Genomic DNA, 14,933 nt, shown 5'->3' with positions numbered 1-14,933 from the left:
TTCTTAAATATTTTCTGGATGCCATGAGAAGCATGTGGCTTGAGGAAATTCTGGTGACTCAACTTCAATTTGACTTTTAATGGCATTAGGAAGTGTGAAACAGATCATTTTAGAAAGAGGGTGCGCTCGTGTTTGTTTAGGCTGGGAGTGTATTGGTTTTCATTCATGTCAACAAAGGGTATGCAGAAATACAGATTAGTTACTCTAATTTGCTACTAAATGAAAAGCAAATTTGGTTTTATTTATGTCACTGTAAAAACTAAGTAATCAGTATTCACATCAAGCATGGATCTTTTTTTTTGCCAGCAAAAATTAAAACATCAATGAAACCTCTTTCAAATACTAACAAATTTACTTACAAACACCTATATTTATTATTTCATAAATAGGCGCAACAAGTTCCATAAAAAAGATTAAATACAGACATGGTATGAGAAACAATAATAGAGAGTCATGAAGATGATCGCTTAGCGCTTTCCAACCTGGTTCTGCAGATCCTGGTGGACATTTGGCAGCTTTAGACATAAAAGGACTCGATAGATGACATTTACTAATCATTACACAAAAGTGATACAAAAAAAGGATTTTTTTCTGCAATACAAAATAAATGTGTTTGCTCTTCCCTCCACACTTGGTTCTTTTTGTCTGATCAATAAGACAAAGCCAATTTGTTTTTAAATTAAAATCATTTGGGAATATTTTTCAAGTATTTTGAAAATATAGAACTATTAGTCAGTTGTTTTTAAAAATGAAGTAAAAATATGAATGTTTGCCAATTTAACCCCTCTGTCAAATAAACAAACTGGGGTGAGCCAGTTTCGAATTACAATTTAGCTACAAAAACATTCACATTTTATACTCTAGGAGAGTGTAACATAGATGCTATTTACAAACTTGCTATGACTGCTACATCAAGCCATTGAAAAAGTCTTTAGTAGTTCCATATAAACACCCATTATGAAAACCAATGGAAAACCCAGGACCATTATTACCCCAGACATCTACCGTTGCTAAGGCAGTTACTAGAGCGCAGCACTTCACAGCAAAACCAACAGAAATCAGAATGGTCCATACTTCCTTCAGGGAAGAGGAACAATGTCCATAAAAGATTAAAAAAATAATAACGAAGCATGACTATTTCTTCCAGAGTGGGTGACCCACAAGCTCACATGGTCCTAAGTGCTTAGCAACTTGTATTTTCTAATAAAATGAACTGCCTTGAGCGCACAAAGCAATCCATGATGAAAAGACTTCCCTGAATTCCTCAGTGGAAAGGAGAGGCGTTGAGATTTTCAGGTGAGGTACAGTGCTTTGTCCCTCTGCATGCCCCTGTGTGGAGAGAAAACATAGTTAACAAGAAAATCAGAACCACAGTGGGTCGGGTTGGGGGCGGGAGTGGTGAGGGTCGTATTATTTGTTCTAGCTCGGTGGTGGAAAAGAGCACAGGTAGATGACCTAAGTCTACAGCAACATGAAGGCATTTATTCTTGGAAAAGCTAGAAGATGGCTCCACATTTTTTTTTTTTTTGAACTTTACTTTGCTGGACATACCCCTCCCTTGCCCATGCGGAGGCGGATGCTATGAGACCCTCCACCACCAGGTGGCAATGGCCGGCTGCTTACCCACTACTGCAGTAGTCGTTATTCCAGTCCACCGGCTGTTGGGGAGGATTTCTGCACCCAGAACGCACGTACTCCATTGCTTGGGTGACAACTTGCGCGGCTGTAGATGTAGGGTTGATAATAGTCTGATAGTCGGGTTGAAGAGTAAATCCCTGGGGGGAAAGCAAATCCACATTTGAGAAACGCAGTGTCTTTTAAAAGAAGAAAGCAGGGACATAGTTATCCATGCCTGCAAACATGGTAGACCACCTTGCTGCTGAAGGAAACCAGAGAAGCACTCCCCACCCCACCCCGACTTAAAGTAGAAAAGAAGCATCTACCACCTCAAACGCCTTTCATTACACCTTTGTGCAGATACATTGAGTTGGGCAATAGTTTAAAATGCAGAAAAGCCAACTCAGTTCAAGCAAAGGAAGAATGACTTTAAGCCCCTCACAGTTGAGGTTCTCTGTCAACCCAAAGACACATTAATAGTTAATCCCCATAATAAGCAAGGGAGTCTTCCTGAAGGATTCAGGCAGCAGGTGGCTGACTGTTATTAGACTACACCTATTCACATATTGTTCTTAAAATCCTTGTCTTCATTCAGTCACAATGGGACCATCTGCTCTGTCTTTTTCTTGTATTCCTCTATCAGCTAAGAATTTCAACCAAAGCTTTTTTTAATATTTTATTTTCCAGTTTAAATTTAGATAAGAAACGAGGTTGCTTCACAAGTCAGTTCCAGGTCCCTCTCCCATTCCCTCCCCTCCTCCCGTGCCCTTCCCCCAACCCCCCCCCCTATCCCCTCATTTCCCCAGGGAGGGTGAGGCCCTCCATGGTGGTGTCCATAGTCTGTCATTTCATATAGGGCAGGGCCTAGACCCTTCCCCAAGAGTTCAGGGTGAGAGTGCACCTCACATTGTTGCTATGGGAGTCCAAAGTCTGTGTGTATACTTGGGATGGGTACTGATCTGCTGTCCAAGGCTCAAAAAGCTTTTTTTAAAATCAGTTATTGGACAAATTCAGGGAAAGATATGGAAAACAAGTTACCACTGGAAAACACAGGGAATAAAACACATAAAGACAGCAAACACTTTTAAGTGAAAAGTCTCTTAGCTGGCAAACAATACTCAGACTTCAGGAAGTTTTTTTTTTAATGCATTAGTATGGTGAAGTGTTGACTTTTAATCCCAGTAAAGCTATTAAAAATTCAAGGACAGAATCTGAAGTATATAGCTATATCTTGTAAACAAAAAGCATTATGCACATTTTATTTTTAGTTTATCTGGTGAATTCAAGAGCAGCATAAGCAGGCTTTGCTGGAAGTGACCACAGAAAGCAGCTTAATTAATCTCATGGTTGTCTCTGCGGCAAATTCTAGCCATGGTTTTTAGCACCCAAGAAATCAAGATTACAATTGAACCATGCTCTGACTATTTACAAGCAGCTTTGGAGGTGAAATACTGTTGATGATTTTCCTTACACTCAGAGAAGTTGTGAGAGGGTGGGTTTGTAATTAAATATATTTCCTCAGACTTTTTACTCATGTGTGGGAGGTCCCTCAACATAGTGATAGGAAGACCACATCTCAGATCAAGTTTCCTTAACCCCTGGTTGGCTTTATGGGGTCCATTGATGTGCCATTCCAATGATAAGGGCTGTATAGACCCTTGGCCATGTCAGCTCCCATGAGACTGTGGAGAGAGGCAGAATTCAGAGTGATGGGAAACAAGTCACCAAGAAGTCCAGAGTTCAGTCACACTGGTTGCTGCTGCAAGGCAGACTTAAAGCAATAGATTTCCTAGGTAACAACTGCCTTGTAGGAGGCATTCCTGAATAGAGGCCCCAGTAGCTCAGGCTGAAAGCATCCCCCTGGGGGAATGCAGTTTCACCTTTCTCTAGGTCTTTCTGGATTTCCAACATGGAAGGAGTCTTACTGGCCTCAGTGAAATTCTCTCATTCCTCTGGTCCTGTCCTGCTGCCCACCTTCTCAGTTTCTTTCCCTGGTGTCCAGTGTGATGCTAGATGGAGGGTAGGAAGAATTCCTGAGAGACCCTGTATTGGTTTCCTTCACCATGGAGCCCATTTCCAGGGTGCCTGTGGGACAGTGTGATTAGTGTTTGCAATGCTTACAGGGTCATCTGAGGGCCTAGCCTTCAACAGTGATTCAATAAATTCTCTTTTTCAAGAAATAAAGACCATTTGATGCTACTGTGAGAAAGGCAAAAATGAACACGTGACTGTCAAGGCTTATTTGTCTTTTTAACATAACATTCTCCATTAGATTTTCCACACAATTGACAACATGTAACGTAAAAGCAAACAAGGATGAAAACAAAAAGGAACTGGAAACATCCCCCAGTTAGCTGAAGGTGCAGACACATGGAAAAGTAATACACACAGTGGAAATAGTTCCACAGATTGAGTCAGAATACAAGGAAAACATTTTTTAAACTACTAGCTTAATACAAAACCATATGTAATCTACAAAGTTCCAAGACAGAAATTATGCTACCTTCAAAATCTAAATAAATCACCTCAGACCAAACAACTAAAGACCAAGAAAAACAGAGGTATAGACCAAAGTAACTATTTAACATTTTGTTACTTTCAAGATAGAAATGGAGACATTCCTCAGAGCACTACATACAGAGATGCTGAGGTCAACCCTTGCGCTAAGTACTCTTCTATTATGGATGTAAATAGGAAACAACAATGATGACATAAATTTTTTGAAAAATGTTTGCTTAGCAGTCTAATTAAACGAGACTGAATATTCTGCATTTTAATGCTCAGGAGAAAAATCACCAACTGTTTTGTAGCATGCCTGGAATTTTAAATTTCATTTTCTGGTGCCAGATTGGAATAAAAATAGGAAACATGATAAAGATTAATTTGATGTCAGAAGGGACATTTGCTCTTTAATTAGATTCCTGTAGCCCTCACAGTTTTGTTTTGCTCCATAGCAAGTCTGAAAAAGCCTGTAGCACCACCAAGCAGTGATCCTCACAGCCACACTTTACTGCAAACTAATTTCATTTCCTGCCTGTCTGGAGAGGTATTTGCAACAGGCATCAACGTTTTGTCTTTATGACTGATTTATTCATCAATCTCAATGTGATTTAAAAAAAAAACTTTAAATTACACCCAAATCCTAAAGCAGCTGCTTATTACATAAGGAAATTGAAAATCTGTCTGTGATACCTTACAAAGATTTTTTTCTTAAGGTTATAAAGGAAAGTGACAGATATTAATGATATTTTTCCCTTGACCTCATTCCCCAATAAACGTGCACTGAAAGACAGAAAGAAGACTGAAACAACAACCAAAAAAAGTGCATCCATGGGCTCAGTGTATAAGATATTCTTAAGAAAATAATGGAACTACCATTCCTGGTACACTAACCATCATTTTTATTGTTGTTGTGAACATCCATTTCCAAAGGGATAACAAAGTATCTACAGTAGTACTGAAGTGTGACACCATCTTTCAAAAGTGTAGTAGCTGTTAGCTTTTTTTCTGTCTTCTCCCCTTTTGATACTTAGATAGGAATGTGGACAGCACACTAGGAACCTAACAGCTTCAGGAAGAGGGTGGATTGGATGATGAGTCAGGCAGGTCAACTTCAATCTACAGGCTGAAATCTCATTTATGACGTGAACAGTGGACACAACAAACAGTTGAGAGTGTACCGCATCCCATCTGTTGGCGCCAACGCTTCCATCTTGATTTTAGGATGGTCAGTTGATAAGAGCTTCCAGTCCCTCTAATCTGCAGGCTCTTTGCTGTTTACCTGACCATGACACAGATACTGTCCCCATCTTTATCATCTCTTAGAAGCTATTCTTCAGGTCTTTGCTGGAATGTCCTCACGCCCTTCCTACCCCACCACCACTCCAGCCCAGTGTTTAAATGTTGTTGGTCTTTGCATCTTTAGTTTCTGCAACCTTGAGAGGGCTGTGAAGGTGCTCTACGCCCTTCCTCCATGAGCTGGTTTCTTTCTTTATCTTTGCCATTGGATTTCCGCTCGTTGTCTTGTTACCATCACTTCCCATACTCCAACTCTAGGGAGCATGGGTATCTCTCCCTGGACTCCTAGATCATTTAAGTTTAAGAGTTCAGGCAGTGCCTGGCACATGCAAAGACTTGTCTAAATTATTTTTATCTTAGTAAATATTTTTTTAACTTCTAAGGCATTAAGACCCTACAGTCAAATCTACAATTTCTCCAAATAGTATAGCATACTGATCATTTAATTGCTTAGAAGTTTATCATTCCATAGTTATTTTACTAACAGCCTCCATGGTCAAGACATTGTTGGAAGTGATTTTCAAAAATACCATTTTTGTGGCCATTTTTCTTCATTGTAAGTTCCTTCCATTATCTTTTATTCTGAGCTCTAACTCCAGACACTTTTTGCGATACACTAACAAAGCTGACTTATAGATTGATAAATCCCTTGTTCAAACCAATGTGAGCTATTCTCCACCCCATATTTAGATTCTGATGGTGAGAGAAGTCTCTTGAGCTTGTACAAGTAGCCTCTTATAATTCTCAAATATCAGAAAACTATTCCTCGTGACCCTTTCCCTAGCCAAGGTGTCAACATAAGGAAAAGAAAGAGACATTCTTGAATGGCTAAAATAGGAAAGGACCTCCTTTCTGGATAGGTCTATCCCTCTGCCTATGGACAGGACTCTGTCTTTGTACTTTTTCCCTTGGGAAGAAGTAGATGAACTACAGCATAGTGATCAGCACAAGCCAGTGTCAACCCACTCAAGCGATGGTGACAGCCACACAACTGCTTCTTCTTCAAGCAAATACCATTGACTGACTATAGTACAAAGGCATCAGTAGTGCCCATTTCCCTGTAGGCAATGTCTGATGCACAGGGTGAGGATTCTACCCCATGCATATCCCTTGGTCATAAACATGCTTGGAGACAGGGCTAGAGGTTGGAAACAGTTACCACCAAGGTCTTTCCTTCTAGTGATTCAGCTTTAGCAACAGGTTGTGGTGTGTAGGTAACAAAGTTAGCTACCAATATGTTTGGTTTAGGAACCAAGAAATACAGTGATTTGATGAATTCCTTTAAGTTTCATAAAAGATTTGATTTTACAAGTAACTAATGTTTAAAGGTCCTCTAAAGACTTGAAAGACACAGGCATTTGGATACAAGTCTGTTAATAACGTCTGAGAAAGTGTGAGGCTGAAAGAAGTCACTGAGTATCTAGAGCAACACTTTCTAGTTCTGACCTGATCTAGGTTCAAATCCCACCTCTCCCCTGGTTAGTTCAGTGCTCTTACCTGACAAGCCCCTGAGTCTCTGTCCACAGAATGAGGACAGGGCTAGCAGTAGCACTTGTACTTTTCTGAAACTTTAAGTGCTAAGTACTGGCTTACCTGTAGTCAGCTTTCAGAAATCCTGTCTATAATTATCATAATAAAATACATCTTAGACTTCCTAGATGTGGCTCATCTGTCTGCTTTCCCTTCCCCTACTGTTCCTAGGGTAAGCGTGCATCCTGTGTACAAACAGCAAAATATGAATTTTGCAGGAGGGCTGTGCTGATATGTTTACTCAGAACTCTAGGAAAAGATGATAATTGAATGGCAAAGTCAGTGGTTAAGTTGGCTATGATTGGTAGTTTTTTAACCATTGCCTGTTTTCTAAAGTGAATATTTTATGTTCCAATGAGTTTAAAGATGCTTCTAATTCTCAAATTATGAAAGTGCATCAAAATCTGAAAGAATCTGAAAAGAAAACTTGATTCCAAATAAAAACTAAGCAAAATTAACCAGATACCTCTTCTGTTTTCTTATTTCTGCAGACAGACCACCGCCGCCACCCCCTCCCCCCATGCATTTTCAATACTAGGGATTAAACCCAGGGCCTGTTGCAAGCTGGCAAAATGCTGCTGTCACCCCAGTCTCCTTGTATACATTTCAAAATGAAGCTCCAGTTACTGTTTGCTTCTTAATGTTTTTAGATCTCTACTAAATTTGGAATTGAATCTGATTTCATTGTATACCAATTATTGAACTCAAGGGTCATCCCAGTCAAGAAAGTCTCATTTCCTAATGGCATTAAAAAGAAATAACAGACTGACTCTGTTTCAGCAAGATCCATGATACACATGGCATCCTAGCACATGTTTTCACTAAAGAAATGGAAACCAGAAACAAAGAGGCCACCAGCAAGGGAACACCAAGTTGATATATCTGGGAAAAGAAACCAGTGATCCAAAAGGAAGCGTTATCAAGTCCTGGAATGGTAATTCTGACAATGTGCCATTTATAAATCATATTTTGCAGATGTAAGTCTGCCAGATGCCCATAGTTCTCTCTCCATTTCAATAGAACAAACACCCCTCTCATCTTTACTTGATAGACAGCCCCACCCCCAGCTCTCCAGAGGTGCCCAGAACCTAAGTATAGAGACTTACTTGCTGCATGGTGGGCGAGTGTAAGGCAGACTGGACCTGTATGGGGAGCTGGCTCCCAAGGGGCTGCTGCATGGCAAGTGGCTGCTGCTGCTGCATGCTGAGATGCTGGTGAAGAGGTGGGCTGATCTGGAGGGGTGGTGGTGGGGACACAGCCATGTTGGCTATGGAGACAGTCACTGGCATTTGGTTGTTCGGCTTGGGCGCTATGTTTCTGGGGAGGCTTGGATGCATGGCAGTGAGGTGAGGATTCATCCCTGGTTGTTGGTGATAGTGAGAACTTAGGTACAGGGCTGAGTGGGCCTGGCTGGGCCCGTGGAACACTGACGGCTTGGAGTTGACCAGCTGGGGTGGCTGAGATGACTTCACATCAACAGGATCACTGTAGCTCTGCAAGGGAATAAAGGAGAGCAGCGTTAGGAGACAGGTCTCTGAACACCGTGCTATTCCCAGGATGCTTGTGAATTCTCTCATGGACCTTCATGAGAATCAGCACCCATGACTATTCTTATGACTCTCATCTAAGGGCTCTCCCATCGTTATTTTTTAACAGAACTTATACAACTCTGAATTTCTACCTCCTTTATGGAATCTAAAGCAAACTGTAATGACATTTCATTCTTTTGCCTTCACCTAAATGCTCTGCTTTGACTGACTATTCTGGTCATCCAAAGAGAGATGAAAAGATGCAGGGGGGCACCATTATCACCTTCAGGTATCTCACTTTCAAAGTAATTCCGTTCAGCTCTCCCACTGATCACATGCTTAGTTTCTTCTCTTTGTGTTCTCACAGAGCCTTAGTCCTAGATATTTCCACAAAGAAAACAAGGCTGGTTGATAGCAGTGGCTATGGAAGAGGTCTAAAATACCTTCCAAAAGTCATGGAAAATCATACTAATATGTCTTCAAAGGAACCACAGCCTTATCTTGATTTTTTTAAAAAGGAGTTGGTGACAAATTGTTCCTACTAATGAAGTAGATAAAAATAATCTCTCTTTGATATTTTAGATGTCATCATAAATTAATATAATCTTGCCCTAATTTTTCCACACCTAATAACCTTTTAATTGACTTAGAAACCAGACATTTCAGTGGAAGCTGAACAGAATCAAAGATTAACCCTGTGGCATTACCTCCTGGGGAAGAACCTAGCTCTTCATTTTCTGAGAGAAGAGATTGACGGAACAAGTACAGAACGTGAATCCAACAGAAGGGGAAAGGATCAATCGTGTTTCCGGAGAAGAAAGCTGCCCTTGCCAAACCAGTTTTGGGGATTGGCATACACTTTTACTCTGTGACCTTGATGTGGTCCTGCTGTGGTTCACAAGGCAATTCTGTGCTCAAGCTCTTTCTCCCCATCACCAATAACCAGGGAGGAATCCTCTTTCAGGATGCGAGGACGGTGTGTCTGTGAAGACCTTTATTTCCCTTCTGCTTGGGCAATGTTACACTCTCTCCACAACCTGTACTATGGATGGAAATCAACTTAAGCTGGCCAGCTTCATTACCTTAGGCCATTCTGAAGCACTTTGAGCAGAATGGTGCAGCTCCTCCCAACAATGTAGGAGAAGCAAACGACTCACCGCAAGTATGATGCTCAAGTGTGCTGGATTTCCTGTGTTTGTCTACTGTGGTTGATGACTCCTAACCCCATATGTGTGGTCTTATATGAAGGATAGATATGACCCCTTCGAAAATATGCCAAATGTGCCTATGTGTGAAAATGTCAGGATAAATTACGGAAATAGACTATTACAGTGACCCAAAACAGGGCTCACTGCAGAGACAGTGGCTGTGGAGTGACCAGCCTTGATCTGTATCTGCAACACAATCTCTATGCACAAGGCTCAGGAAGCATCACTATGGAGGCGGTGGAAAGACTGTTAGAGAAGAGGACTAGGATATCTTATTTAAGATAGTGCCTTCTAGCTACAAATGTTGAAATCACAGAAGCTCAACAGTATGACTGCCTAAACAAGACTTGCACAATTACAACATTAATTGATGTGCCAACATCAATGGATGTATGAAAGTGTCTTGAAGGGATAAGGAGAAAAGCTCTTATGGAGATCTACAACAGGTTAAAATGCAGAGAATGTGACATGGAGGAACTCAAGTCAGACTGTTTCATTATCACAGGCTAGTATGCAGCACTGTGACCTACAAACACACACACACACACACACACACACACACACACACACACACACCAAAATATGAGAATCTTGGACTCAGATAGGTTAAATTTTCTGTACAGAGCTTACAGAAAGGCATATCAAGGAGCCCTAAGCACTCCACATCCCGAAGATCATTTTCATTAGTAGAAGTGGAATAGAAGTTTGTATTCCTTGTATTCTATAATAACCTCAAAATGCCAAAAAAGTGTTTAGCCAGAATTGTAAAAGGGGCTGCAGACATAAAGTATTCATGAAATGTAGTTCCTGGGGGCACTTTCAATTAAAGAAACTTCAAATTAGACTATGTTGCTTCTGCTTTAAATTCTCAAATAAAACAGTTAATGGTGCAAAGCAAAGATCAAAGGATTAACTGAATTTTTAACATAGAGAATTTTAGAAAACTGTATATTCATTATACTCTTATGTACTGTGTGTTTAGTGCTGTCCACTAGGGGTTGGATAACTTATCAGGTGACCTTTCCCTAGAGAATGGGGATTCTTCCTTTCTTGGGTCTCTTAGAATACATTGAATGCCTATAGCTTTCCATCTAGTCTTGTAAAATGTAATTGTGCAGGTCTTGTTTAGGCAGTGTCTAAAAGGCACTATGACAAATCAGATGTCCTGGTCCTCTTCTCCAACAATATTTCCACACCCTTTTCAGTGGTTTCTTAAACCTTGTATATAGGGGTTGTGTTGCAGATGCAGATCAGATCTGTGGCATTCTCTGCATTTGACCTGTTGTGGATCACTGGAATTACCTTTGCTTCAAAAATGTTTTTTTAAATAAGGGATGCAAGCTACACTTAGCTGTGGATGTTCATATTTAAAATACAGTTTGAAACTATAATGGTTTAGGACAATGGCAGTCATAGATTCTCTTCCTTGGTCTATAATCCTTGTAGATACAGGTTGCTGCCTATGTTTGTAGTACCAGGGATGAATTACCCCCTATTGGTTAACCCTTAACTCCAAGTAGACAGTTGCTGGTTACCTCCAATATGTAAGCGCCATTACTGAAGCACTAGCGATATCTTGTCAGGCTGGTTATGGTTTGTAGGTATGAATCTGAACAGAGAGTTCTCAAAGGAAGAAATAAAAAATGGAAGAACTATCTTTTTTCTTCTTTTTTTGTTTTTTTTTGAGACAGGGTTTCTCTGTATTGTTTTGGAGGCTGTCCTGGAACTCACTTTGTAGACCAGGTTGGCCTCGAACTCACAGAGATCCGCCTGCCTCTTCCTCTCAAGTGCTGGGATTAAAGGCGTGTGCCACCAATGCTAGACTTTGAAGAAATATCTTTAAATTGTGTTTAACGTTCTTATCAATCAGGGAAACACAAATTAAAACTACTTTGAGATTTCATGGTATTCCAGTCAGAATGGCTAATGTCAAGAAATCAGCTGACGACAAATGCTAGTGAGGATGTGGGGAAAAGAAAACCCTCATTCACTATTGGAAGGATTGCAAACTGGTGTAGCCATTATGTAGATTAATGTGGAGAATTCTTCAAAACCTGAAAATATATCCACCAAATAGCCCAGCTCTACAAATCTTTAGCACATGCCCAAAGGACTTGACATCCCAGTCCACAGATACCTGCTCCGTCATGTTCATTCTCATTCTCTTCACAATATCTGCAAAATGCAAACACCTTAAATGTCCTTCAACTGATGAATGAGTAATGTAAAGGTGGCACATATGCACTACGGAATAATATTCTGATATAAAAAGAAAATTAAATCATGGATTTTTCAGGTAAATGGATAGAATTGGAAAATATTACACAAAGTGGAGTAACCTATACTCAAAAAGATGAACACTGCATGCATGTGGTTCCCAGCGTACAAGACGAAAGTGACCACAGAAGGAAAGGAAGCAGAGGTACCATGGGAATCAGGGTTGGACTCCTCTCTCTCTCTCTCTCTCTCTCTCTCTCTCTCTCTCTCTCTCTCTCTCTCTCTCTCTCTCTCTGTGTGTGTGTGTGTTTAAGGAAGTTATGGCATGTGGGGATGTAATGCTCCCCCTCTGAGCCATAGACTATCTAACAGAAGCCCCAGGGTCAGGAATATACACCCTCTATTTGAGTTGTTGGTCAGAGGAGTCCAAGAGATTACTTAAAGAATGCTCTTGTCATTGCCCTCTGTTACCTCCTACAACTTGAATAAGAATCCATTGCTGAAGACAACACATGCTTGGAACATAGGACTTAGATGAATTGATGTAGAACTTACTGGAGATCCCTCTCTATGGAAGAGATTTCATAGTATGGGAGGGTTCTTTTTCTTATGGATAATTAAATGTAAATGATTCTCTATTAGTCATTTGCCATTTATCTTCTTCACAATAAAGAATATAAAAAGCAGCTTGCATCCTAAAACTACTTTGGAATGCCAGGAATATTTACTCACTAGGACTATTACTTTCTGAACTAAGTAGATTTCTAAAAACAATAATTTGGAGAACACTTGGAATGGAATTTTTGACACAGAGAGAGAATATTAGGAAACTACATGCTGTTGCTGTTGTTTTTCTCCTTACTTGTAAGCAGTTGAGTTTCACATACTAAGTAACCTGTTGGGCCATTTCTGTATGCACTGCAGACATTCCAGTGAGTTCTCTTATAAATTACTGTTGGCCCATTTCTGCAGACACTCAAGTATGAGTTCTCTTACTAAATTGTCTTTTTACTAAGATGACATAGATGAAGAAAGAGATATTTTCACTGGTGGGGACCTGTTTCTCCATGGCCTATGCAGCTCGAACAGCTCAAAGAGTTCATGAATTAATGCATGAATGACTGCTGTTGGGGCTGTGTCCCTCTCAGTGCTGCTGTCCTTGCTGAGATCTGTTACTTAGACATATCCCCCTGTTTCCCAAAGACTACAGAAGGATCTCTAGGCTTGAAAACACCATTGTATGTCCAATCATTTTTCTGTGTTTGCTTTTTTATTTTTAGCATGCACTGTTTTCTGTCTGAAAGAGGAGGAATAACAGCTCTTCATGCTGTCCTTTGGTCGGATATACTACCATTCAGTACCTTCATTTTAAAAAATAATTTTAAAAATGTTTTGAGATTATGATATGTCATTCCCTTTTCCCTTTCCTCCCTCCAATACCTCTTTGCTCTCTTTCAAATCCAGTCCATATAATGTTTCTTGTATATTTGTTTTCAGGGCAGACAATTGGATATTGGATAAACAACAGGTGTGCTGTTCCCTGGGGTAGACTGTTTTTCTTGCTCTCAGCATTCCTTAGTTGCCTGTAGTTCTTTGTCTCTGCTTTAGGCTTGCAAGTTTCCCCCTTCCACATTAGCAGGTCTGTTGAAGTAATTCTTGTTCAGGTGATGTTTGGGCAGCCATAGGTCCTGACAGGGATGCTTGCAATGTCCTACCAAGATATGAAGAATCTGTCTTTCTGAAAAGGTCAGTTGTTTAAATGGAGGAAAAGACAGCTTTCTGCTCCACTTTTAGCCAATTATAATTATACTAGCACTGCCATCCACTAACTATATAGTGACTTGTTTTAGAGATGGGTAGAATACATTCATTTTAAATGGGAAACAGTCATGAATTCATAATCTTACTAAATGGAAATATGATCAAATCATTTATTTAGTATTCCTTCACTGTTCTTCCAATCAAGATGCAAAAGCAATGCAACTGTTCTGAAAATCAGTTGCACTACATATAAGGTCTCCATACCTGCCAATTAGAAATCAGAATTACTCTCTTATGTATGTTAAATAATTTAATTTTGTTCCTACTTTTTTCATTTTGCAGTGTTTTATCTTGATGATCTGAGAGACATGGTGTTAAGAATTACATATTTTTAGAAGAGGGACATGTTCTTTAAACTTTTTAAAAAAATTTTTAGTGCTGGGGATTAGACACAAGACCTCAGGCATGCTTAGGAAAGGGTTGTACCACACATTGTGTATGAACTGCTCTTTACTATTGGTTTCTAACTATGTTCTCCGTCCTCTTTGCATTTGAACCACATGATGTGGTTGACATCTTCTTTAGGGAAAAAGAAATAGTAGCAGCAAGACTTTTTGGGCCTTAACACAAAAGCTTCCTTTGATTGTGCAAATGTACAAAGGGTATAGCATGAAATGCCTTAAGAAGAGTTATTAAGCAAGTAGATGACCATCTAAGAGAACTGCAATCTCGTTTACTTCGTGTAATGAAGATGCTGCTGCAGAGTGTGTAAATGCCTCCATTCTGGCATGATGTGTGGTATAAAAATGAAAGATTGCAAAAAATAATTGTTATTTAAAACAGTGAAGTATAAACACAAGACATAAACCTCAGTAGAAGCAATACTATAAGAGGTGCTGGACCAAATCAAATTAATAGTCCATCTAATTTGATTCTTGTTTTCAGTGCTGACCAACACTTGATGCATTGAAAATTAAACAAAATTTATGTACCTTCTCTATTGTACATTGTTACTTCTGGGAAGCAAATCCTCTTGGCCCTTGCAGGTGATTAACTTATACCCTGAAGCATGAGATTTTATTATCTTTAAATCACGATCTTGGCTCAGAGCTTCAAATTTTATGTTAACAGTCATAAAATGATCCATCCCATTTGCAAATTCACTCTCACTATTTGTCTCAACAGCTCTCCATAGCATGAATTCTGTGGATTTGTCTCATTATTCATAAAGAAAACGTTCCTTTGTTTCTAATTTACTCTCCTTTAATTGAAA

The 14,933-nt window shown here is 39.8% G+C and overlaps 1 protein-coding gene across 2 annotated transcripts in view; it reads right to left on the bottom strand.

Moving 5' to 3' along the window:
• Window positions 1–220: 220 nt before the first annotated feature.
• Window positions 221–14,933, bottom strand: part of Tox (thymocyte selection associated high mobility group box) — a 297,989-nt gene continuing 283,276 nt past the window's right edge. For both annotated transcript variants that reach the window (XM_040741471.1, XM_040741472.1), the window contains exons 7-9: window positions 8,052–8,438; window positions 1,624–1,775; window positions 221–1,329 (exon numbers count right to left, since the gene is read on the bottom strand). In XM_040741471.1, the coding sequence (XP_040597405.1) occupies window positions 1,293–1,329; window positions 1,624–1,775; window positions 8,052–8,438 (576 nt within the window). In that variant the 3' untranslated portion in view covers window positions 221–1,292. The remainder of the gene's footprint in view (window positions 1,330–1,623; window positions 1,776–8,051; window positions 8,439–14,933) is intronic.

The sequence above is a fragment of the Mesocricetus auratus genome, unplaced genomic scaffold (assembly GCF_017639785.1).
Source record: "Mesocricetus auratus isolate SY011 unplaced genomic scaffold, BCM_Maur_2.0 Super-Scaffold_6730, whole genome shotgun sequence".
NCBI lineage: Eukaryota > Metazoa > Chordata > Mammalia > Rodentia > Cricetidae > Mesocricetus > Mesocricetus auratus.
Note: the sequence above shows the minus strand (reverse complement) of the source record. Positions and strands in the feature narration are given on the sequence as shown.